This window comes from Arvicola amphibius, chromosome X (genome assembly GCF_903992535.2).
Source record: "Arvicola amphibius chromosome X, mArvAmp1.2, whole genome shotgun sequence".
NCBI classification, from domain to species: Eukaryota; Metazoa; Chordata; class Mammalia; order Rodentia; family Cricetidae; genus Arvicola; species Arvicola amphibius.
The window spans coordinates 107262004-107285376 of record NC_052065.1 but is presented as its reverse complement, the minus strand read 5'-3'; the positions used below and the strand labels follow the sequence as shown (position 1 = coordinate 107285376).

Genomic DNA, 23373 nt, shown 5'->3' with positions numbered 1-23373 from the left:
CGATGTCAAGAATATACACATGAATGTAGCCTCTGATAGGACAACTGTGCTCCAGTGGAAGGTCACCCATCCAAGAATATTTGGGCAGCACAAATTTTGATCCTACTGGGGGGTGGGAATTACAACATTGGATGGAAAGAGAATGAGAAAGAGTGAATCTGTGAAGAATTCAAGCAGGGGAGGTGAATATGCTCAAAATTCATTGTGCAAAATTCTCAAGGAACTAATTTAAAAAGTAATACTCATGTAGCAACCTTATGGTAGCAAATTATAAATGGTGACATTAACAATGGTCCTGTTACAAGAGTATTTATAAACAAATAGAAAATTTTCCAATTTCTCCAACTATAGAGCAAGTCATCCTGCTTGCAATGTTTCTTCATGAGTTCCATATTTGCTCTGCTTATGGCTTTAATGAAAAGTTGTTAGAAGGTAATAAATTTCCCTTTACTGTACTCTAGAAGAAGATAGGGTTGGTTTATGGGAATGGTTCTCTCTGCAATATCATTATAAGACAGTTCAACATTATCTAACATAGACACTTTGCATAAAGAGAATCAGCTCAGACTCAGTAGTTTATGGTAGGGACCCATCACTTAAATATCGTTGTCATAGATTCTCCACAATAGGAATACTATGTGAAATGGGAAGAAATACATAGCTTTCTCTTCTTATTTGCATCCAAAGAAGGAATTAGGAGACCACTATACCAATCCTTCCCAGTGGATCTGCTGAAATACAAAGAGATGGCTTCAGCAAAACAACATTCCATTTTCCTACTGCTTGTCTCTCAATTCTTGAGTGAAAACTAATCATAAATATAAAGAAATGCTGGAAAAAGGTATCTTTCATTCCTCAAGACTAAAGATTCATCCCAGTGAACTGATAGTTGCAATCCATTATGACAAGTGTATTGATAAAGGAGCACACAGGTTGTAACAGGAAGGCAAAGAAAACATAGTTAATTCAGCCTGACTTAGCCAAGCGATAATCCTGTTCCCTCATGATTGAGCTAACTGGGTAATCAAGAGCCAAGTGAAACTCACGATTTTGTGGAAGGGCTACACACTTCTGTTTGCCTGTGTATGGCAATGCTCACTTACTTATCAGGATGAATGTCAATAATCAGCAACAAAAGAAAAATTGAGGTTTATTAATATGTCATAAAGTAAACTGGTAGAAAGCATCTACTGATAGCATGGACTATGGCGGCTGTAGAGCAATTAGGAGCATGTACTATTTATTCTTGCAGAAGACCTCAGTTCAGCTCCCAGCACCCACATCTTTGCAACTCCAGCTCCAGAGAATCTGACACCATTTGGCCTCCAAGGACATCTGCAATCATGTGCACATACACACAGAGAGACATGCATGCATATAAATAAATAAATAAATCATAAGAATATGAACTATACTGGTCAGTGAAGCACAATTAATGAAAATTCAGAGTCAAAACTTGGGGTTCAACCTGAAGATCTGAAAAGCAAAATAGTCATCCCTCAACCTCAGTCTGAAATGGTGATCCTGCCTCACAGAATCTCAGCATGAGACTGTCTGTTAAGAGCTGTTTCCTCCCATTTTATAATCTTCTCTGGGGCTGGGATTAAAGGCGTGCACCACCGTCATTAAAGGCATGTGCCGCTAAATTTCTATGGCAACTAGTGTGGCTACTGGGATTAAAGGTGTGTGTCATTATGGCTACTGAGATAAAAGGTGTATATTACCATAATGTGGTCTGTAAGGCTGACTAGTGGGACTGTTTTTCTCTCAGATCTTTAGGCAGCCTCTATTTATTAAAATACAATTGAAATGCCACTACAGGTCAGAACACAACTTGACCTTTGCATCCTCTAGATGCATTGTTTTTTCCACCAGCCAATAGTGTAACATGGTACCAGAAATGACAAGATACTGCTTAGGCATTCATCTACCTTTTCATTTTAATTGAGATGTTAAGAGAGGGACTAGCATGCATAACTGTATCACAACTAAAGAATAAAGGAACAAGGATTTATGAGTATGATTTCAGTGCTCATATTCTTTTAGATACCACGTTATGCCAATACAAGGACCAAATAGCCAAGTGTGCATGAGTTCTGTCTTCTCCATCCCATAGTACCCACTTCCTACCCAAACAAAGGGAACTGGTGCTAAGGTTAAGGATAGACTATTCACATAAAATCACATCACGCTAAAAAAAATAACATGTCAAGCAAGTCCCAGGACCCATCCTTCTCCCTTGTTTCTGTATCCTTTCCATTCTTGTCATCCACAATCATACATTGAATATTTACCTATGGAGCACTACATTGAAAAACACATGGGGTAGGAAACTGGGGTTCTCCCCTCAAGGAGTAATAGGCAAAGTAGGATGGTGGGACACATATCTGTATGGAGTAACTAGATAATAGACTGGATAAGAAAAGAGTTCAAGACCATATTGGAATCTACCAAGCACAAAAATAAGTGAGCATTAGACAACTGAAGGAGAAGATGGTGTTCATGAAAACAGAGTTTTGTGCTTTTCTCATGCTGTATCCCCAGCTTGATAGATACGAGGTATTGACAAACATTTGGGGTCTATGGTTGGTTGGTTGGTTGGTTTTTGTTTGTTTGTTTGTTTTTGTTTTTGTTATTTTGAGACAGAGTCTCTCTATGCAGCCCTGGCTCTCCTAGAATTAGCTACGTAGACCAGGCTAGCCTCAAACTCACAGAGAACCACACACCTCTGCCTCCCAAATACTAGGAGTAAGTTCATGTACCACTATGCTCAACAGTATACATTTGCTGGATTAACAAATTTATATCCTGAGTTTTTGTCCTGAGGAGGGGGGGGGCATCAGTTGTCATTCGGATATAATCCCCAGACCTATATGCATTGCATACATAATGTGACTTTTACTTTTGGTGCACAACAGGAGCTTTCTAGACGTGTACATATGACCATTGTACTTATGACTTAAACATTTATAAATTCCCACCAAAGGCATGTATGACTATTTCCTTGTAACACAATTAATAAAAACCCAGAGACAGATATTGGGGTTCAACCTGAAGGTCAGAAAAGCAAAGCACCCAGCCACTGGCTCTTACCTTGACCTTAGTCTGAAATGGCGATCCTGCCTTCAGTAATCTCAGAATGAGACTGTGGTGAGAGCTGTCTTCTCCCATTTTATATACCTCTCTAGCTCTGGGATTAAAGGCTTGTAACACTACCTCCTGGTTTCTATGGCAACTAGTGTGGCAACTGGGATTAAAGATGTTTGTCACCACTATCTGGTCTGTAAGGCTGATCAATGTGGCTGCTTTAATCTCTGATCTTCAGGCAAGCTTTATTTATTAAAATACAAATGAAATATCAGTACATTTCCTAGTGGTAAAGATTAATATGGATACAGAGCTCAGTCCTTAGAAATACATTTCAAATAATTTCCAAATAGTTATTGTGTACATCCCTAAGTGATCAAACTACTGTTCTTCCAACACTTTCCACTACAGTATAATTTTTTTTCATTTACTTTATTTTGAGCAGTCTACAGATTCCGTTTAATGACTTTTGGCTTCCAAGGCTTTGGAAGATAGAGGCAATTAGCTGAAGTTTGGCTTGTTTAGCGTAGTATGGCCACAGACATAATGTGTGCAAAAAGAACACATCAGAACGCTAAAGGGAGACCTGAGTGGTCATTTTCAAAATGAAGTAAGAATAAGGCCATCCCACTGTAACTCTGACTTAGTTTCATCTCAGGTATCACAGTGTTGTTCTAGCATGCGGCAACAAGGAAAATATATTTTAAATATTATATATAAAGAATTAACGTTTGATATGTTTAATGTATATTATGTTAATAATTAATATGTGATAATATGTTAAATGAATTGGGTCTGATTTCACAATGTTAGGAAAAAAGCCTAAACATATGTGCTCTGCTCTATCTTCTTCCAAAAACTCCAGAATCATTTGGAGCTCCAGGGCTTCTAAGCATTAGAGAAACCCAGCTCACACACTGCATGGTGCTAAGCATACTATGCACTCTGTCCTGGCCACCATCTTTCAGGCATGGTTCAGAAAATACTTTCTTCTTAGTGGCAGAGTTTGCCATGGATTTAGAATATTTTCACAAGATATCATTTTGACCCTCTGAAGTAGGTGACACTCGTAGTGAGTTTTTATTTTCCATTACAATGAGAAACAGGCACACAGGGGTTAAATAACTTGCATAAGGTCACATATTTAAGATTGTCGCCTTCCATTCCTTATTTCCTGAAAACTTCAATCCATTTTATGTACCACATCTAAAAGAACGCATTTGGAAAGGCAGCAATGGAATTCTTCTTGGACAACATTAACTGGGCCCTGCCAGAGTCAGCTCCCTTGCTTTCCAAAGGTGTGGGCAATAACCTTTACTTTGTGCTGAACCATTTCTCTCCCCACCCCCTCCTCTGTTTCCTCAACGAACAATTAAGATCCATCTGGGACTAATTATAATGATTCTTGAGTTTGAACTTGCAACCATTACCCAATTGAGGTCACTTATTTTAAATTAACTTGCCTGGTCAGAACACAGGCTTGGTTATCTTCAAAACACAGTATAGAGAGGCCCTGGCTCACTCAGACTTTTAATTAACTAGCTAAATAACACACACTGTGACAAGCTGCCTAAGATTTGATGGAGTTGTTCATTTGCATTCAGACAAGGATCAAAATACATTGTCAGAGCTTCAGGGACTGAGTCCTCGAAACCTTCACACAGTCTCTTGTTCAAGGCTGTGTGCTTCTTCCCTTTGGTTCCCTCTAATTATTTTTCCTGTGCTTTTGTTCTGATTATCCAACATTCATCACAAATGCAGCTTGTGATTCAACAATGACAATTCATGTCATATGCTGAGAGGGAATCAAAAATTGGAGTCATGATCATATGAGCCAAGCACAAAGCTTCATGAAATAATTAGGGGAATCAAAAGGAGATTCCCAGGATACCCAACAACAAAGAAGACTTTCTGAAGAGTTGGGCCTCAACTGATCGCCACTTAGGTAATCGTACATAATAGCAGTAGGCAGTCTTTGTTACACAGAATGCATGATGGGAGCTGATCTTCCTACAGTAATAATGATAGTAATGATAATTCTTGTTGACAATGATTAGTAGTAGCAGTATAGTAGTATGGCTGTTAACAGTGACTGGGCTTTCAAGTCAGTTAAACCTGATTTTGACCTCCATCTCCAACACTGTATGCCTATGAGTCCTAAGGCAAGTTGTCATACTTTTCTGAGCCTCAGTGTCTTAGCCTGAATAATACATTCACAACAGAGGCTACCTTAAAGGACTGTGGTGAGGATTCAGAGAAATAAAATCTCTGACTCAGTCAAGTGCTTGCTGCAGAAGCCTGAGGATCTCAGTTCAGGTTCACCAATCCCATGTTTAGATAACCAAGTCTGGTGGGGTGGAGAGAGTGGGATCCATAGCACTTGCTGGCTAACCATTTTAGCTAAATGAGTGAGTTCTTGGTTCACCAAACTTAGCCTTTTACCATGTCTGTCAAGAACAAGATGGAGAAGGAATTGAGGAAAATATCTAATGTTGACTCCAGCTTTCACACACACACACACACACACACACACACAGAGAGAGAGAGAGAGAGAGAGAGAGAGAGAGAGACAGAGACAGAGACAGAGACAGAGACAGAGACAGAGACAGAGAGACAGAGAGAGACAGAGACAGAGAGACAGAGAGACAGAGACAAAGAGAATCTTAAAAATTGCTGTGGTACACTCCTTTAAGTCCAGTACTTGAGTGTCTAAAATAGGAGAATTACTATATGTTTAGGTTCATCCTTAACTATATAGAGATTTTAGTCCAACTTGTAATAAATAGTGACATCTTACCTCAAATGAATAAATAGGTGATAGATAGGTAGGCAGGCAGATGATAGATAGATAGATAGATAGATAGATAGATAGATAGATAGATAGAAGATAAACACTTAAAAGAGTGCTTTGTTATAGTCACTTTTTGGTTGCTGGGATAAAACTCCATGACCAAGACAATGTATACAAGGAAGAGCTTATTGGGGTTTAGAGTTTTAGGGAGATAAGAGTCCATCAAGGCAGGGAAGCATGGCAGTAAGCAGCAGGCATGGTGTCTATGAAAGGCGGCTGAGAGCTTATATGCTTTACCATGGGGATGATACAGAGAAAGCACTGGGAATGTTTTGAGGCTTTCAAACCTCCAAACCTGCCCCCAGTAATATACTTCCTCCATCAAGGCCACACCTCCTAATATTCCCCAAACACTGCCACTCTCTGGATCCCAAGTGTTCAAATGCAGGAACCTATGGGGGACATCCTCATTCAAACTATGACTCTTCTGCACAAGTCTTGAAAAATACTAGCCTATAACACAACTAGTCTTCTGTTATATTCCACCTAAAGGCCTTTGATAAGGCTTTTCCCATCTAGAATCTTTTTCCTTTCTCCCTGAGGGAGGGGTAAATAGAAGGCACATTACTTTGCAGTTGATTTATCACCACTTTCTCATCATTTTGCAGCTACATCTTCAACACCCTACTTGCAATTGCAAACCTCTGTTCTTTCTCTCTCATCCCCAGTATTATCCTAATAATTGTCACCAGCATCCTTCTGTACCTAAGCACTAATGTATCTCCATTCTTCTCACTCCATAGCTGCAGAGTGTTTTGCTTTGTTTTGTGGTTTGTTTTCTTGGTGTAGAGGGACATGAAATCAAGCAAATCTTTATTCAAGAAGCTGCCTGTGAACTGGGTCTTGAGGAATGGATATGATTTCTGCAGGGAAAGATAAAGTCAATTAGGAGCATGAAAAGAGCATAACCAACCAATATAGGACAAGCACTAGACTCTGTCTTAAGAGCTAAAGATATATTTCACACATTTCTTACTTTGGTTCTATGAAGTAGCTATTAGTGATAGATGCTTTTACCATGTAGGCTACTCAAACCTAGAAAGCATTAGTTAATTGTTCAAAGTTACATTGAAAAACAGGATCTCTAACCCAGCAATCTTCTTTGGTATCTACAATACTTTATTCCTTTATGTGATTATATCCCCTATATTTCCCATTTTACAGATACAAACCTAAGGCTTGGATGTAATTTAACTTGCCTAGGATCATAAAGCTAATAGTTGATAAATCTAAGGCATATTGCCTTTAGCAGATCCCCTTTAATTTGCTATCTGTCCATTTACATGGCCCTTCTAACTTAGCTTCTCCAACCATTTCAATTCAATCACAACTTTTTATATAATACCTGGCTACCTCACACCAAATAATTTTCTTATAGTTACCTTAAATATAATTCTCTCCTTTAAGAACCTATTGCTGCCGGGCGGCGGTGGCGCACGCCTTTAATCCCAGCACTCGGGAGGCAGAGGCAGGCGGATCTCTGTGAGTTCGAGACCAGCCTGGTCTACAAGAGCTAGTTCCAGGACAGGCTCCAAAGCTACAGAGAAACCCTGTCTCAAAAAACCAAAAAAAAAAAAAAAAAAAAAGAACCTATTGCTGCCATTTTACTAGACCAGTAAAATTCCTAACTGCATTCTAAATGTTATTCTTACACTCATAGATAAGTAGAGTGCTCACTCCTTATCAAGGAAGTTCTTTTTATAGCAGATAGAAACTGGCCAAAATGCATGGAAAAAAATTGATTACTGGCTGCTCAGTGCCAACTGATACATCTGCAACACCACCCCACATCTAAGGCTCAGAGAACATCTCTGAAGAGGGGGAGGAAAGGCTGTAAAAGCCATCCTTGAAATGGCAGGGATGTTATACCCATGAAATCCCAACAGTATGGCCGCCTAAACAATTCCATCTCCATTAGATTTGCTTATATGAAAGGGGAGAAATCTCATGGGGCCCCATCCCTATATAAAAAGCTACAGTGTATTAGTGACTGATAAGAGAGGGAGAATTAACCTTCTCTCAGCAGGTCCCATACGTAGAGTTCAACAAAAATAATTAGGTAGAGGCTATGTATTTGAGAGGGAATAAGGGAGGATGGGGCAGGAGGTATGGTTAAGGGATGAAAGGTAAGGGGAAAATGAAATAATTATAATTTAATTTTGAAAACTTCAAAAACATTTATATGGTAGCACATGCCTATAAGCCTAGCACTAGGGAGGCTGAAGTAAGATCATGAGTTTGAGGCTACTCTAGACTATAGAGACCTTGTTTTATTTTAAACAAATATTTTTAATTAAAAAAACACCTCTCCTTTAGGATTGAAGCACTATAAAACAGCAAGACTCTACTGAAATCGGGAAAAATAGCCTTCTACAATAGATCTCTCTTCATTTTCAAAATAACATTCTATTTAAGTTACCTGTTTGTCAGGTTCCCACTTACAAAAGCCAAAGGAAAAATTTTTTAGATTTCTTGTTGTAGACAAAGTGTTTTCTATCTATAGCAGGTTGAGTTAATCATTCTCTCCTCAGTTGTACTTTGTTCATATTTCTGTTCTCGCACCTCTCCCACTGGATTATAATCATCTGTTAACTTGGCTGTCTTTCCCATTCAAGCGTGACAGCCTCCAGACTAGGGCCCAGATTCTTGTGACCTCTGTCTCCCCGTGGTCTATCCCCACAATTGGCACAGACTGAGCCCTCAACAAACATTTATTAAAAGGAAAGAAAATGAAAAGGTAGAAAATGAAAATGATAGAGGCAGCTTTCCATATAGTAGGTACTTTAAGGCACACTTCTTCTGATGCTGATCGTGTGCCTGAAAACGAGCTATTGTCAAAAGACAAAAGAATCCGTTTGTAGTATCAACTCATTTCTGGGTTAATAATTCCAGCATTGCTGATTTTAAGCTACCCATGGTTTCTTTAGTGGCTCAGAAAACCGGAATGTTTAGCGAGTGCCATTCAGAGGCTCCCTGTGCTTGACTGAACATCAAGCAGTTCTTCCTAGGGAGCTTGAACTGTCTGCATGCCAATGTAATCATGAAGGTAGATGAGCTGGAGAGCGGGGCAAGATGGTGCCAGGTTCAAAACAAAAGAGCAAAAGGCCAAAGGAAACAGTTCTGAGTGTGGAGAACTGTATGTTTGTCCACCCCCACCCCCACCCCCAGCCCCGATGAACTAAGCCTCAGTCATTTGTCATCCATTTGCAAATTGAGATCCACTTAAATGACATGGCTCCCAGAAGAGGAAGGAAGCTGCCAACTAAGCAATTACCCTGAAAATTGCGTTGGGTTTCTGTGAGATATTTCCTTTTATTTGAAAATATAAACACGGTCATTCACTTCAGCTATCAAACGTTTTTACAGATTACTGTGTCAAATACTGAAAACACTTCACAAATGGATATGTATTTAAAGAAGGCATCCCTATTATCGTCTCTGTATCCACACCAGGTGCTTTCTCTCTCCATTTCCTGTCTGGATGCTTCATCAATCTGAGCTACACCTGGGTCTCTAATACTGTATTCACACCCTGTTTTTGCACACAATAATGAAGCTAACAATTAAACAGCAAGATTTGAATCCAGGACTACATGACATCAAGGTTCATGGTTTTTCCTAATACATCACTTTTAATAATTATCAATTTCCCGTAAAATGATGCTATATATTGCTATGATGCATTGACAAACACTGTCTGTACCTTTTCTTGATGTCCTCAGTTCAGAAGACCTGTTATAGTACCCTGCTTATATGGGAGCTTTATTATACTTATTTCATTAGATAATCAGAAGATATTCCAGTTTTAAAAAATTCAAATGACAAGGCCACTCCCACTCCAATGCCTGCTACTAATCACCCATAAAGTCTTCCCAGAAGGTCCCCGTCATAAACTCACAAATTATAATGGCTTGAGCATAAATGTGCATAAAAAACACACAGAGAAAGCAAAGCCTTGAATAGGCATTTAGAATAAAGCTGTGCAAATGAAAACAAACGTCTCTGTAAACGTAGCTATGAGGGTCGCCTCAAGTTTAAGGCCAGTCTGGACTATACAAGTAGTTCGTGGCTAGCCAGGATTACATAGTGAGACATTATATTACAAAAGAAGACAAATAACTCTAACTAAACGTATTTTAAAATGTGTGTGCACACATGTGTGTGTGTTTGTGTGTGTGCTCACGCACACACATACCATGGTACAAATGTGTAAGTGAGAGGACAGATACCTTGCAGGAGTCAGTATTCTCCTCCCACCCTGCGGGGCCAGGGATCAAACTGAAGTCATCAGGCTTATTTTCCATATCTGCTGAGCCACCTTGATGATCCTTTCTTGCCACTTCTTATTAAAGCTTCCAAATTTTGCATTAAGCTATGATATATGGAATATAAAAGTCTGGGAAGCACAGAGTTACCGCTAAAGGCTGATCTTTGGTAAAATTCTTACCCTCTAATCCTCACATTCTAGAATTTTGTTTCTTGCTTTTTCAATTTCTTTCTTTCCACACAAGCTTCCCTACAGACAGTGCAATTACTGACAAGATTCCTCTATTGTATGAACATTTGTCTTGCTGATGAAAAGCTTCAGTCTCTGTGTGCACAACATTCACACCCTCCACTACCACTGGACTGACTTCAATACGGATTTTCTCTATCACTCTAATCCAGCACACTCACTTAAAATGGCTGCTATATAAAGCCCTGCTATTCCGACATAAGAGAGTAAGTGTGCACACATTAAACTTACTAGGAAATAATGCTAATGGAATTTGCTTCTGATATGTTTGCTAAGACTCAAACACTGAAGATGAACACCTTTGATCACATTTAAAAAATCTCTTCTCAAAGGTGTGGTATGTTCATGGGCCAGTTTCTGCAGCATATCATTCGTTCAGCTGCTCCACACTGCTGAAATTATATCCAGTGCCATAGGAAAACAATGCTTTTTTTTTCAACTAAGAGAAAAGGGAAGGCAGATGTGAGCCTGAAAAATATCTAATAGTTTTTTTTTCCTTACAGACAGAATATCCATAAAATAAAGGAAAACTGCCTGGTGAATTAAACCAGAAATCCTCCCCCACAAACCCAACCTTCTCTCTCAGACCCTCTTGCCCAAGCTTTCACATGATACTGAAATCAAAGAGAAACAAATTAAGGTGAACATCAAGACATGTTCTCTACTCAAAGCAAGATCAATCTTTCTCCATAGATCTTTTTCTGGCGCTGATATAGAAAACCAAACATGGAACTACTTAGGTCTGCAAATAACCTAATCTGCATACCAGATGGATCCAAGGGGGGAAAAACATACACACTTCTTCACACACATATTTTTTTTCTAAAATGTGAGCATAGAAAAACAGATGCTTTTGCCTCCCAGAGGATATGTGGGCCTCTCTCAAGTAGTCTTGTGGAGCAATTTCATCTCAAATTTCTAAAATTATGAAAATGTCTAGATTAAACATGAAATTGGAAAAGGAAGGGTCTCTTTGAGAAAAAAAACACAACTGAATATCTTAGAAATCATTTTGAACTCCTCAGAGATACTCAGTTTCACAGAAAAATGGATGAGGGGCAGGTTAAAAAGGGAAAAAAATCACCCCAAATCAGTAAACCATGATTCACTGATTTCCTTGACAGAAAGTTTAACACTGTCTGTATGGCCCAGTGTTAGTATATTTGCGGTCTTTTTTCTGCAAACAAACCTCGGGTCAGTGACTGAGAACTGTGGATGGGAGGGGGGGGGGTCCCCTTTGAGATGGTAGAAATGAAGATAAAAATAGATTTCCCTAAAACAATGAATTTTATCTCCACTTCACACATTTTCCCTTATTCCATTTATCGTGTCTGCCATCACAGCAGGCCATCTATCATCCATAGCAAATCTTACAAAAGCAAAGTGACTATAGAGCATGGATGTGGGAACTTGGTATTTCTTCCTTAAATGTCACATCTGAGTGTAAAAACAGCTTTTTATCCTTGAAGTTCTGAAACTAATTCAGAAAGATCTATTATAATTACTGTAAAAAGCAAAGTTGAATATTCTCTTGGCTACCAGAGCCATTAAAGAAGTAAGGGTACAATTTATGCCTCGTTCATCTGTAACAGATGGAGAAAGAATAAAGATTGAAGATTAGCAGAACAGGAACACGCCTATTAAAAATCCAGTTCTTTTGTGCACCATATTATACCCAATATCCCCATCCCTTCCTATTTTCACAAGCCTCTCCCAGAAAACAAGTCTAAAAGTAAAGGGCAAGAAAAAAATACAGCGCATTTCTCACTGAGACCTCATTTAACTCCCATCAGTAGGAGTATAAGCAACTCCACAGAAGATCTCAAGACAACTGAGGCTCACTCTCTTAACAACTAAGGGAGCATTTCTGTTGGAAACAGTCTATGAAACATATTACATGTCCCTGGAATTTTCATCAGAAATTTCTGATCAAAGTAAACTAATGGTCTGATGACTCAGGCACTCACAACAAATAGCCATGATTATACTGTGCAGGGGCACAATGTTGCCTGCTTTTCTCTCGTTGTTTCTTCCTTCTCCTTTAAGGCAGTCTGTCACTTCCTCTGGTACTAATGCACCTCTCCTAACATCACTCCCTGCCTCCATACACTCCCCTTCTAGCTTGTAGTGTTTAATTTACTGGGATTGGTAAGAACTGTATGTTAAATCAGAGTTAAAAAGGCACTGAAGGCAAGGATGAAGAATTAATTATGGGCTTCAGTGCAGCAGCTTTGTGACACCTAACTGTTCCTATCTTTAGATAACTTTCCCGTCTCCTCCAACTTAAGGCTAACTCAAGAAAGGGTGATGGGCGAGAACTACCTTCCAATAAGTCCATTTGTTCTGAGCACACCATCTGGGCATTGACCAACGCAGTTATTCTAACAGCTCCATGTTTTCCTGGGGCTGAAAATGCAGTGTCTTGATGAACAATAACCCCTTTCTCTACATGGAAGTACTGTGGCATATTTCATTATTCGCATCTCAAATACATTTGTAGATATTCTCCAGTTTGATCATAGCAACACTGCTAGAAGAGCAAGAGCCAAACTGTGGATAAGTTGATAGAGGCTCAGAAAGCTGAGTCCAAAATCAAGAAGTGAGTGCATGACCAAATCTAACCTCTGGATTTTCATCCAGGGCTTCTGTAATGACCCTACCAATGTCTATTGTTCTTTCTTGCCTTTCTTGTGTGAATAAGCACAATAAACTTGGCCTCCACTCAAAACTGAAACAGACTTTCTTATTTTTATCTGAGTTGGTCACATGTCCTTAGCAATATTGCTCATTTTTCTTGAAGAATTCAAAACTTTCTAGTTTTATTATGTTGAGGGTTGTCAGTGAATTAAAAATTCAACAAATGTATGGTCCCAACTTGCCACCAAAAGTTAACAAATGGTACCAGCAAGGATGTTTCTCACAAGCAGACACTGAAGAATACATCCCTAAAGGCACCTAACAGCTTATTTTGTGTCATGGCAGCATGAGAAATCACCCCTCAAGACATTCATTAACCTTTCTTTTCCTTCATAAATAATCAGTCTGAAATGTGGTTCATATTTTAAATTAATTGAAAACATCTCTCTTGTGCTCTCTCATTCTCTTCCTCTCTCTCTCTCTCTCTCTCTCTCTCTCTCTCTCTCTCTCTCTCTCTCTCTCTCTTACACAAAAAGAAATGGCTTGAGTCCTTATAATAACAGGAAAGTAAACATGATACTCTACTCAAAGATACCATTTCATTTCCATGGGTCTACCTAAACCTGTACCCTCCATTGGACCTTCCCTTTCTGCTTCAGGCTTTATATATCTTGTCTTCTTCCTCTTCAAAAAGTAGAACAATCATCAGCATTTAGCATTCATAAAATGATTAGAAATAGAAAATACAGTAAGTCAAAATGCAGATAATAGTCTGAACCTATCTCTAACCCTAGCTTAGCCTAATCTACTTCAAATAAGCTTAGAGCATGTGTATTAGCCTTTAGTCAGGTGAAATAATCTAACACAAAACCCCTTTTTATAATAAAATGCTGAATGGCTCAGGTAATCTATTAAATTCTGTAGAGAAGCTGGAAAACAGCTGGCATGCCTAAAGTATTGTTCCAGATCTGAGGATGGCGCTAAGGAAGAGAATACCTTGCTACCAGGAACAAAGGTTCCATCACTATCAGTTCCGATAAATAAAGTGCAATCTCTCCTGCATTTATGTAATTTGGACACCACCATAATGTTGAAAAATCATGCGGCAAATTGAAACATGACATACAGTCATGCTGAGGGTACTGGCTCTACAGCAGTACTCTAACTCTGATATTTACCAAAGTAGGTAGATGTTTAAGGCCCTTGTTTAAAACAGTGTTCTACTTGCAAAAATCCTATTAGCATCTTTCCATATTCTTTAAATAACATGTACATTAGTTATATTAACAATTACTACCACATAAATATCAAACAACTAGTTGTACTGCATTGCTTGGGAGAATGGAGAAGAAAATAGTCTGCATATGTTCTATTTGAAATGATTTTTCAGATGTTTTTAATGTGGGATTGTTTAGATGTGAGGATGTGGAAACCAAAGATATGGAGGATCTAACTGCACTGCCAGCATATCCAGAGGAAGAAAAAGCCAGCTTTTAATTTCAGATTTACCATTTTCTGGCTATATGGCCTTGGAGAAATTCAACTACCTTTGGACTGTGACCCTTCATGTGTAAAATTAGACTTCAGATTTTCTGGAAATTACTCAAACACACAACATCTAGTACAAGGCAAGCATATTTTAGACATAGAATAAGGGCAGTCGTGATAAGTAATATTATTCAGACTTTCATATATACTTGCAGTTTGCTATGTGGACAATACTGGCACTTTGTCCAGTTGTTTTCAAACCTCTGACAGCTGCACCCAGCTGTATCCCAAAAGGAATTCATAAAGCTTAACCCTATTTGTGCCCGGACTGAGCTCCCAAGGTCCTGATGAGGAGCAGAAGGAGGGAGAACATAAGAAAGAAAGTCAGGACCGTGAAGGGTGCATTCACCCACTGAGATGGTTGGACAGAACTAACGGGTGATCACCAAGTCCAGTTGGAATGGGACTGATGGAACATGCGACCAAACCGGACTCTCTGAATGTGGCTGACGGTGGAGGCCGACTGAGAAGCCAAGGACAATGGCGATGGGCTCGGACTCTACGACAAGGACGGGCTCTGTGTGAGCCTTGTCAGTTTGGTTGCTCACCTTCCTGGACCTGGGGGGAGTTGGGAGGACCTTGGGCTTAACATAGTGTAGGGAACCCTGATGGCTCTTTGGCCTGGAGAGGGAGGGAGTGGGGGTATGGGTGGAGGGGAGGGGAGGGAAGGGGAAGGAGGAGGGAAGGAGATGGAAATTTTTAATAAATATATATATAAAGCTTAACCCTAAGGCCTCTATCGGGCATTACATCCTTAAGACTTGTTCCAAACATTATATTCATGGTTCCCCTTGTTTTACTTGTCATACACTTAGCTTCAGGTTGGTCCAAAACTTGAGTGCACATCAGGTTGTTCCTTTAATCTGTATACTGCTCCCTTCCTTGGTCCCTGTATCTAGGGCAGTTCCAGTGCCTCAGTGTTCTACAAAATTTTGCTGTACTTTGTTACATGAAAATAAACCTTTGCATGTAGGAAAAGAGAAAAAAAAACAGCTCATTTGGTTGGAAAATATTTAGCACACTGACATAATGAGACGATGTAGTGCACTCTGTTAACTGAAGGCCAAGTATGTAACACAGCATTGCTGATGAAAATAATGGTAACTATGATGACTGAGGAAATGTTTCTCATACTCACTGCAGCTGCCATTTGAGACCAGATGATTATGGTTGTGGGAAATGTCCTAAACATTGGAAGACATCTAGCAGCATATCTGGCTTTACCCACTATATGCTAATAGCAAACTTCCCACTAATGGCAGTCAAATATGTTGTCTGACATTGCCAAATGTCCCCTGAAGGAAAACCCCTCTGAATGCCCTGGGGCATTGCCTTCAGTGTCAAAATATATACAGATGGTCACACATTGTTCATGTTAAGGCAAGAAAAGGAAGGCAAGCATTTAGGAAAGTTTTCAATAAGCCAAACAACCTCAGTTAACCTGAAAATCCCATTAACCCCATTCTTTGAGTGCTCTATTCCCTAAGCTTTCCAGATAACAAAAAAAATGTACAGTACATTCTATTTTCTAATTTGTATGCTAACTTCAGCTCATTTTCCATCTCAACAGCTAAGTACAGAAATCCAGTTCATGGGTGAAGGATCATCAGCTTTGCTTTTGCCGTCTATTTTAAGTGACAATGGTGCTACTGACCTGGAAGTTTCAAGTGTTTTTATCCCCTTGTTTTGACATTTTAACTTTGATATTGACAACTATTCCTATTTTATCTGGCTACGAGTGAAATACAACAAAAAAGATTCTAGTCTAATTAGCAACGGTTCTACTGTATGTAAAAAAAATCAGCACATTGTGGTCATTTAAAAACATTCATTCTAGCCATCCCACTGATTTTAGAATTGAAAAAAAAATGCCCCTGAATAAGCAATATTTCTCATTTCTTCTCTCTGCAGGTTGTGATCCTGGGGAAACATTCAAGAGGTTATCACTACATGCTTGCTAACCTGGTAAGAACAAAAAACAGTTCTCGTGTCCCTGGGCAATATAGTCCATTTAGTTTGTGTCATCTATAATCAGCTGTAAAGGAAATACAGGAAGCACCTAATGTGTTCCCTAGATGCTTAGAGAAATAAATTCGGTAAATACCCAAACTGGCCTATGGTAGCTTTGTATTCGATTATGCTGTCTTTTTCAGCAGCAAAGCTATCTTCTTTTCTTATTTAAAAGATAATTTGAGTTGGGCCTGATGGCACTGGCCTATAATCCCAGCTACTGGGGAGGCTGGGGCATGGGTAGAATTCAAAATTTTTCTGTGCTGCTGAGAAACTTCAAGGTCATCCTGGTAAACATAGTGCAGTCCTGTCTCAAAATAAAAACTTTCCAAGACCCAGGAAACAGCTCAGTAGTAGAGTGCATGCCTAGGAAGAAGCAGGCATCGGTTCAAATCTACAAAACCACAGATTATAACAATAATGATAATAGTAATCAAATATAGCTCCTCACTATTCATAGATTCAATTTGGGTGTCAACACTTTTAAATATGAAGTTCACTCCTGATAAATCCAAGTATACATGCACACCAACACTTGCTTTGTGCTGTCAGAGACTAATCAATCTTTTCAAATCAGATACAACCTGATGCACTATTCTATTTACACAAAACACAGTCTGGATCTGTATATTCAAATACCTCATGCCTTTAAAAGTCGTGAAGCTGGTGTTCCATTAAGATTACCCCATGCTTCTTCTTATTCTGAAAGGACAGCTTGTTTAGTGGTAACAAAATGGCTTATACATTATAAATGACTATTTGGTTAAGATTCTATATAATACTGTCTCTATGGAATGAAAAGGGGATGCTAAATTATCAGTACACTACTAAGAATCTATTAAATTATCATGAGTCCAAATCATAGCTTTGTTTCAACAGCACAACAAAATTGAGATCATTATAAAGCTCTTAAACCAAACGAATAGTATCAATGGCAAATGATTGGTGTAATTGTGCTCTTAGGGTTCTTAAATTAAGAGGAATATCTTGTTTTATTTACAAATATTTTTAAATGAGAAAAGAAAAGGCTGCTCAAGCCTCTTTCTTAGAAAACATCCAAATGTTACTAATTTCTGATTTAGTGTAGCTCTTCAATCTCAATAAGATGCTTAAAGCGGAGCACTTCCATTTAATTCAAGGATAAATGAATTGATCGTTTTAGGAGAAAAGAATTCCAATCCTTAGTTCATATCTAGGAGGCAATTTGAGTTAGGACAATTGATAAGGAATGTTTTGAATTAGTAAGGTTAGACTAGGGTTTGACATGAACTAATGGATGCTACAGAGAACGTTTTGATAAGTTTCTCAGTTTCTTCCTAACCAACAGACTGTTTTCCTTCTTCCATTTTCCCACCTTCATCCCTCTCATTTTGTCTTTCCTTCAGTCTTATGTGTTTCACAAGGCAGTTAGATATACAACATAGTGTTCACTATGTGGGGTTTTGTGTGTTTACTGACAGTGTATAGGGTGACTTTAGGCAGTGCATCAGTATTTCCTTAATGAAAACTTGTATCCTTAATAAACACTGGAAAATAATTCAGACAATAAAACCGAAGTTGTTCAGATATTGCCTCTCATGGAGCTAAAACAGATTTAACAAAAGTGAAATAATGGTTATGTTCAAGTCAACAGTAGAATGTGGTTTCTTCATAGGTCTGCAAACCATAGCCATGGCGTGCATAGTTGACTGAAGTTTGAGAACGAATATTGAGTTGGAATTTAGAATGTCTTGGTCTGCTTGAGTAACCACAGAAACTTCAGTTTCCTTACTGTGGATGTAGAGGTGGGAAGAGAGGATTTCTCCCATGTGAGACCCTTGGAATTGATGCTAAAACGTGATTAGAAAAGCATGCTTTTTCTTGAGAGTGATACCTGTGAAAAACAAGAGATACAGTAGTTGGAAGAGAAGGCCTGAGACTACACTATACAGCTGATATCACTGAAAATGGAAAAGAGGTAAAACCATCAAGAAAAGCCACAGACTATGGTGTACCTCTTGGTGTACTGTATTGATCAGAACAATTATGAAGTCCTTTGCAAAGATTGCAAATAACACGATATTTCAGCCTCACTTTGATCAATAAGTATTTCTCTTGAAAGTGAAGGCCGATACTGATGGCACCTGAAGCTAGAGGCTATCAGCTCACTGGACTTCTTGAGTCAAGTTGAGCCCATTCATGTAAGTGATTGTCTCAGTTGGTATAAGATGACCTAAAGAGACCCTTCCTATTCTAAAATTTCAGCTAGGCCTCCTTATGCCTAATAACAATCTTTAAGATATGCTTTACTTTCAACATTGAGATCTAGACCAGACACCCACCCTAAAAAAATAGCCTACAGTGTGATGGAACAGCAAGAGAGAATTGTTATCTAGCATGGTGGTGTACACAGCAATTAGAAGGTACAAACTAGAGGATTTCAAGTTCAAGGCCATTCTAGACTACATAGCAAAACCATGTTGAGGGTACATTGAGTAAGGATGTAGTTTCATTTTACAGTGTTTAGCTAATATCCACAAGAGTACAAAGGCTTGAGTTTGAGAGAGAGAGAGAGAGAGAGAGAGAGAGAGAGAGAGAGAGAGAGAGACAGACAGACAGACAGACACAGACACAGACACAAAGAAAGAACAAACCAAGAGCAAGAAAAGTGAGAGCAAGGGACACAGAGAAACAGTGGGAAAAAAGATTACTACAGTGTCCTAGAAATGAATGGTGAGCTGAATCTGAGCACACTATTCAGGATAATGAGACCTTAGGGAGATGCCTCCTACAAGAACAAGCAAAATCTGTTCCTTCAAAAAGAAAGTAATGTGTAGTATCATGTCAGTGTGAGTCATGAAAACATGAACTCATTCATTGTGCTTTGAGCTGCCACTTTTTCCTCTAGTGACCTTCTTTTCATTTGAACTCAGCCATGTACTTTCCATAAGTCCCTGCACTCTATATTATTTAAGCAATAGACAGAGAAACTGCTATTCATCTCTGATAATAATAATGAAACAGATATTCACTATCACGGTTTCCAGAAATTTTAAAGCACATAAAAATAATTCAAACACCTCTAGCAATGACATACACTTGGAGAGTAAAGTAATACTATTTAGAAGTCATTTGGATGGTCAAAAAAAGGAAGTGGAACTAAGATGTTTCCTTCCAAGATGAGCCATCTGGCCTTTCAAGAGGAGCCAGCTGGGTGAAAATTGAGGATGTGTGTATACTTGGAGAACAAACTCTAGTCAGTCTTGGTGTTACAACAGCACAGAAGAACTCCTTTCTCCTACAAATGCAAATTCAAGAACACTCAGCCCGCCTGAGCTTCGTATAATCACCTGCACCATAGCTCCAAGTGCCCTGTTTGATCCTAAGCTCCAGAGATCTATTGAAGGTCTCCATGTCCTTTTACATAAACCTCCTTAGAGGAAGTCCTAAAAGGAGAAGGTGGGAATTTCATCAGTGCTTCAACAGAGGCCATCCACAGGTCAGTATGTACATGCTAAGTGGAAAACAAGCTGGAGAAAAGCTTCTCTTGCTAAAACCTCTGGGAGAAACAAAGAATTATACCAGGAACACAAGCCAGATATGTGATCTGGTCAGGCTAGAAGTAGACATTCCACTAAAGCAAGTAAGCCTCTTACAAATTCCATATCCGTTGGTAGTATCTTTTCTTGCAAGGGGTTGTTCTGTAATTAATTGTTTTATCCTCTATAACAGTGCTATTACTCTACTCTAGTCCCTGGGGGTAACTATTATATATGCAACCCATCAGTTAGGCATCAACTCTTTCCCATATGGCAGGGTCCTAAGTCAGGACCTTTTACACTGTATTGCCATGCATATCATGTATTGTGATTAATATTTTTATATATGTCAACAATGGTAGCTCAGATATTACATGTAAAATATCATAGGTTAAGATTAGGGATTGACATTCTGAGTGAGGTAGTCCAGACCCAGAAAGACAAACATGGTATGTACTCACTCATAAGTGGATATTAGCTGTGAAGTAAAGGATAATCAGGCTACAATCCACACGCCCAGAGAGGCTATCTAACAAAGAGGACCAAAATAGGGACACATGGAACAGGAAATAGAAATGGTCTCCTGGGTAAACTGGGGGTGGGGTGGGACGGAGGAAGAGAGTAATAAAAAAGATGTCTTGAGGCGGGGGCATTTTGGGGTTAGGGAGAAACCGGATCCCAGGGAAACGCCCAGGAATCCAAAATGATGACCCTAGCTAAGACTCCTAACAATAATGTAGATTATTTCTGAACTGGCCTTCTCCTGTAATCAGATAGGTGACTACCCTAATTGTCATCACAGAGCCTTCATCCAGTAACTGACTGAAGCAGATGCAGAGATCCACAGCCAAGCACTGGGCCAAGCTCTGGGAGTCCCGTTGAGGAGGAGGGAGGGGGAGGAGGGATCAAGGTCATCACAAGGGAACCCAGAGAAACAACTAACCTAGGCTCATAGGGGCTCACAGTCTCTGGACTGAAAGCTAGGAAGCCTGCATGGGACCAAGCTAGGCCTTCTGCATGTGTGTGACAGTTGTGTAGTTTGGTCTGTTTGTGAGCTTCTAGCAGTGGGATCAGGACCTGTCCCTGGCACTTGAACTGTTTTTTGAGAGCCTGTGCTGGGTTGCCTAGCTCAACCTTGATGCAGGGAGAGGAGACTGGTCCCTGCTTCAACTTGATGTGCCATGCTTTATTGATGCTCATAGAATGCCTGTCCTTTGTGGATAGATGGAATGTAGAAGGAGACAGAGAGTGGAAGGAGAGGAGGGAGGGGAAACAACAGTCAGAATGTAAAATAAATGAAAATATTTAATTAAGTAATGAAGTGTTATATTAAAAAATGATTGGGGATTGATGTAAAGGATGAAGGTACTATGGTGTGACACAAACCATAGCAGTGGCCTTTGAACTGTGTCAAGTTTAAATTCTAAAATTTTATTTAACTAGCTATATCTCTGCACCTATTTATCAGTTTGCAAGATGGAAGAGGGAGACCAGATTACTCTTTCCCAGAACAAATCATTTGTATGAGCTTGTGCCAAGTTGTATATGGCAAAACCTCTTTAGGGCTTATTTGTTTTGAATTTATATTAAATATATATTTAAAATAACTATCCTAGCAAGTGTGTGATTTCACAGACACAATTTTTTAAAACAAAGCAGAAATAGCTGTTTAAATCTCAAAAGCATAGTCAATGTAAAAAATATTACTTACAAACTTTACAATGTAAAAAATTTGGGCTTAGACACAGATTTTAGTAGAGAAATGTAAAGGTGACATATTTAAAACCAAAATGCTAAAACACTCCAGGTCACTTCTGACTCTGGATTTCTTCCTTCTTAGATGTCACCCAGGTTGGCTGTGAATGAGAGAATGAACACAGCACCTGGATGGATGCTACGCACATAGGTAGGGGAGCAGAATCAGAGGCCAACTCTCCTTAAGGCAGGCTGAAGAATTGAAATCAGTCCAGATGGGCAAAAGCCAAGAGGACTGTGAGTGCCCTGAGCCAACTTCTAAACAGAGATGAGGATCCAAAGAACTAATCAACGTAATCCAGCCAGTGATAAAAGACAAATTAGATCCATGCTGAAACGGTCCAACAGCAGATGTTCAGGACACCCCAGAAATCAGGCCAAATAATCCAAGCACTTGAGGTGCCCAGGGGAAACCATTAGCCATAGCAGGGCACATTCATCGCTGCAGCATTTAAGGACTGCTTTAGAAGACCTGACAGTTCCTCAGCATTGGGGACAGCTTCCCTGCAAGGGGAAGGGAGGTAATGTCAGCTGTCAGTGGAGAATATCAAGGACAGGCAATCAAGCAGCGTATTGTGCAGGGGACAAAAGGGATAGACGTTAATGTATCTTTGACTCCTCCCTGCTGTGCTTGCCATTTTCTTGGACCTTCTTTGATCTTAAAACATCTCATGAGTAGAGACTTCTTGCCTACCACCTTCTCAAATCATTTTTAAAATCAAGAAATGGACTCAGAAAAGAGACTCCACTTCAGCTTGCCCGAAAGAATACAATCTGTTTGTGAAGTGACTTGGGCTTCCTGCTCAATCCACCTGTGTATCTCAGCAAGACAAAAGGTCAGCTTCACAAAGGGCACATAAGAGTTTGTGCAAGGATGGGCTAGTGGAATGGCTCAGTAGAGGTGCTTGCCTCCTGATAACCTAAGTTCCATCCCCAGGGCTTACGTGATAAAGAAAACAGACTCCTAAGGGCTGTCCTTTAACCTCCACATATATGCAGAGATATAAAAACATGAAGCACACACTATAGATTTATGAGAATGAAGTGATCAAAGACAAAAGTGCTCTATAGACAAGGACAGAAAGCTGAGCATGGTATGACGGTCATGTAGACTGAGCACTTAGGAGGTGGATGGGATAGGATCCTTAAAATGAAATGCTGATTCAAAAAGTAACACACAAAACTAAAACAAGGAAAGCATTGTGAACCTGAGTTTTAAAACTGTCCAAAATTGAAATGTATCTAAACGGCATATTGTGTCCTGCCACATCCACTCTCTAACCCATCTTGCTCAACCACTCTTGGTCTCTTGCTCTTCTCTTCTATAGCTCCCTCCTCCCCTTTCCCTCTTGTCGTCTTTTTTCTATACATCTATCTCCCCCACTCACATAAGAGCATGTTAGGAGAAGTAGGGAGAAAGATATCAGATGATACCATTTTTTAAAATTTTA

The 23373-nt window shown here is 39.3% G+C and overlaps 1 protein-coding gene across 2 annotated transcripts in view; it reads left to right on the top strand.

The window, feature by feature from the left end:
* The window catches only part of Gria3 (glutamate ionotropic receptor AMPA type subunit 3), a 263616-nt gene that overhangs the window by 150613 nt on the left and 89630 nt on the right, over positions 1-23373 (top strand). For both annotated transcript variants that reach the window (XM_038316290.1, XM_038316291.1), the window contains exon 5: positions 16551-16604. In XM_038316290.1, the coding sequence (XP_038172218.1) occupies positions 16551-16604 (54 nt within the window). The remainder of the gene's footprint in view (positions 1-16550; positions 16605-23373) is intronic.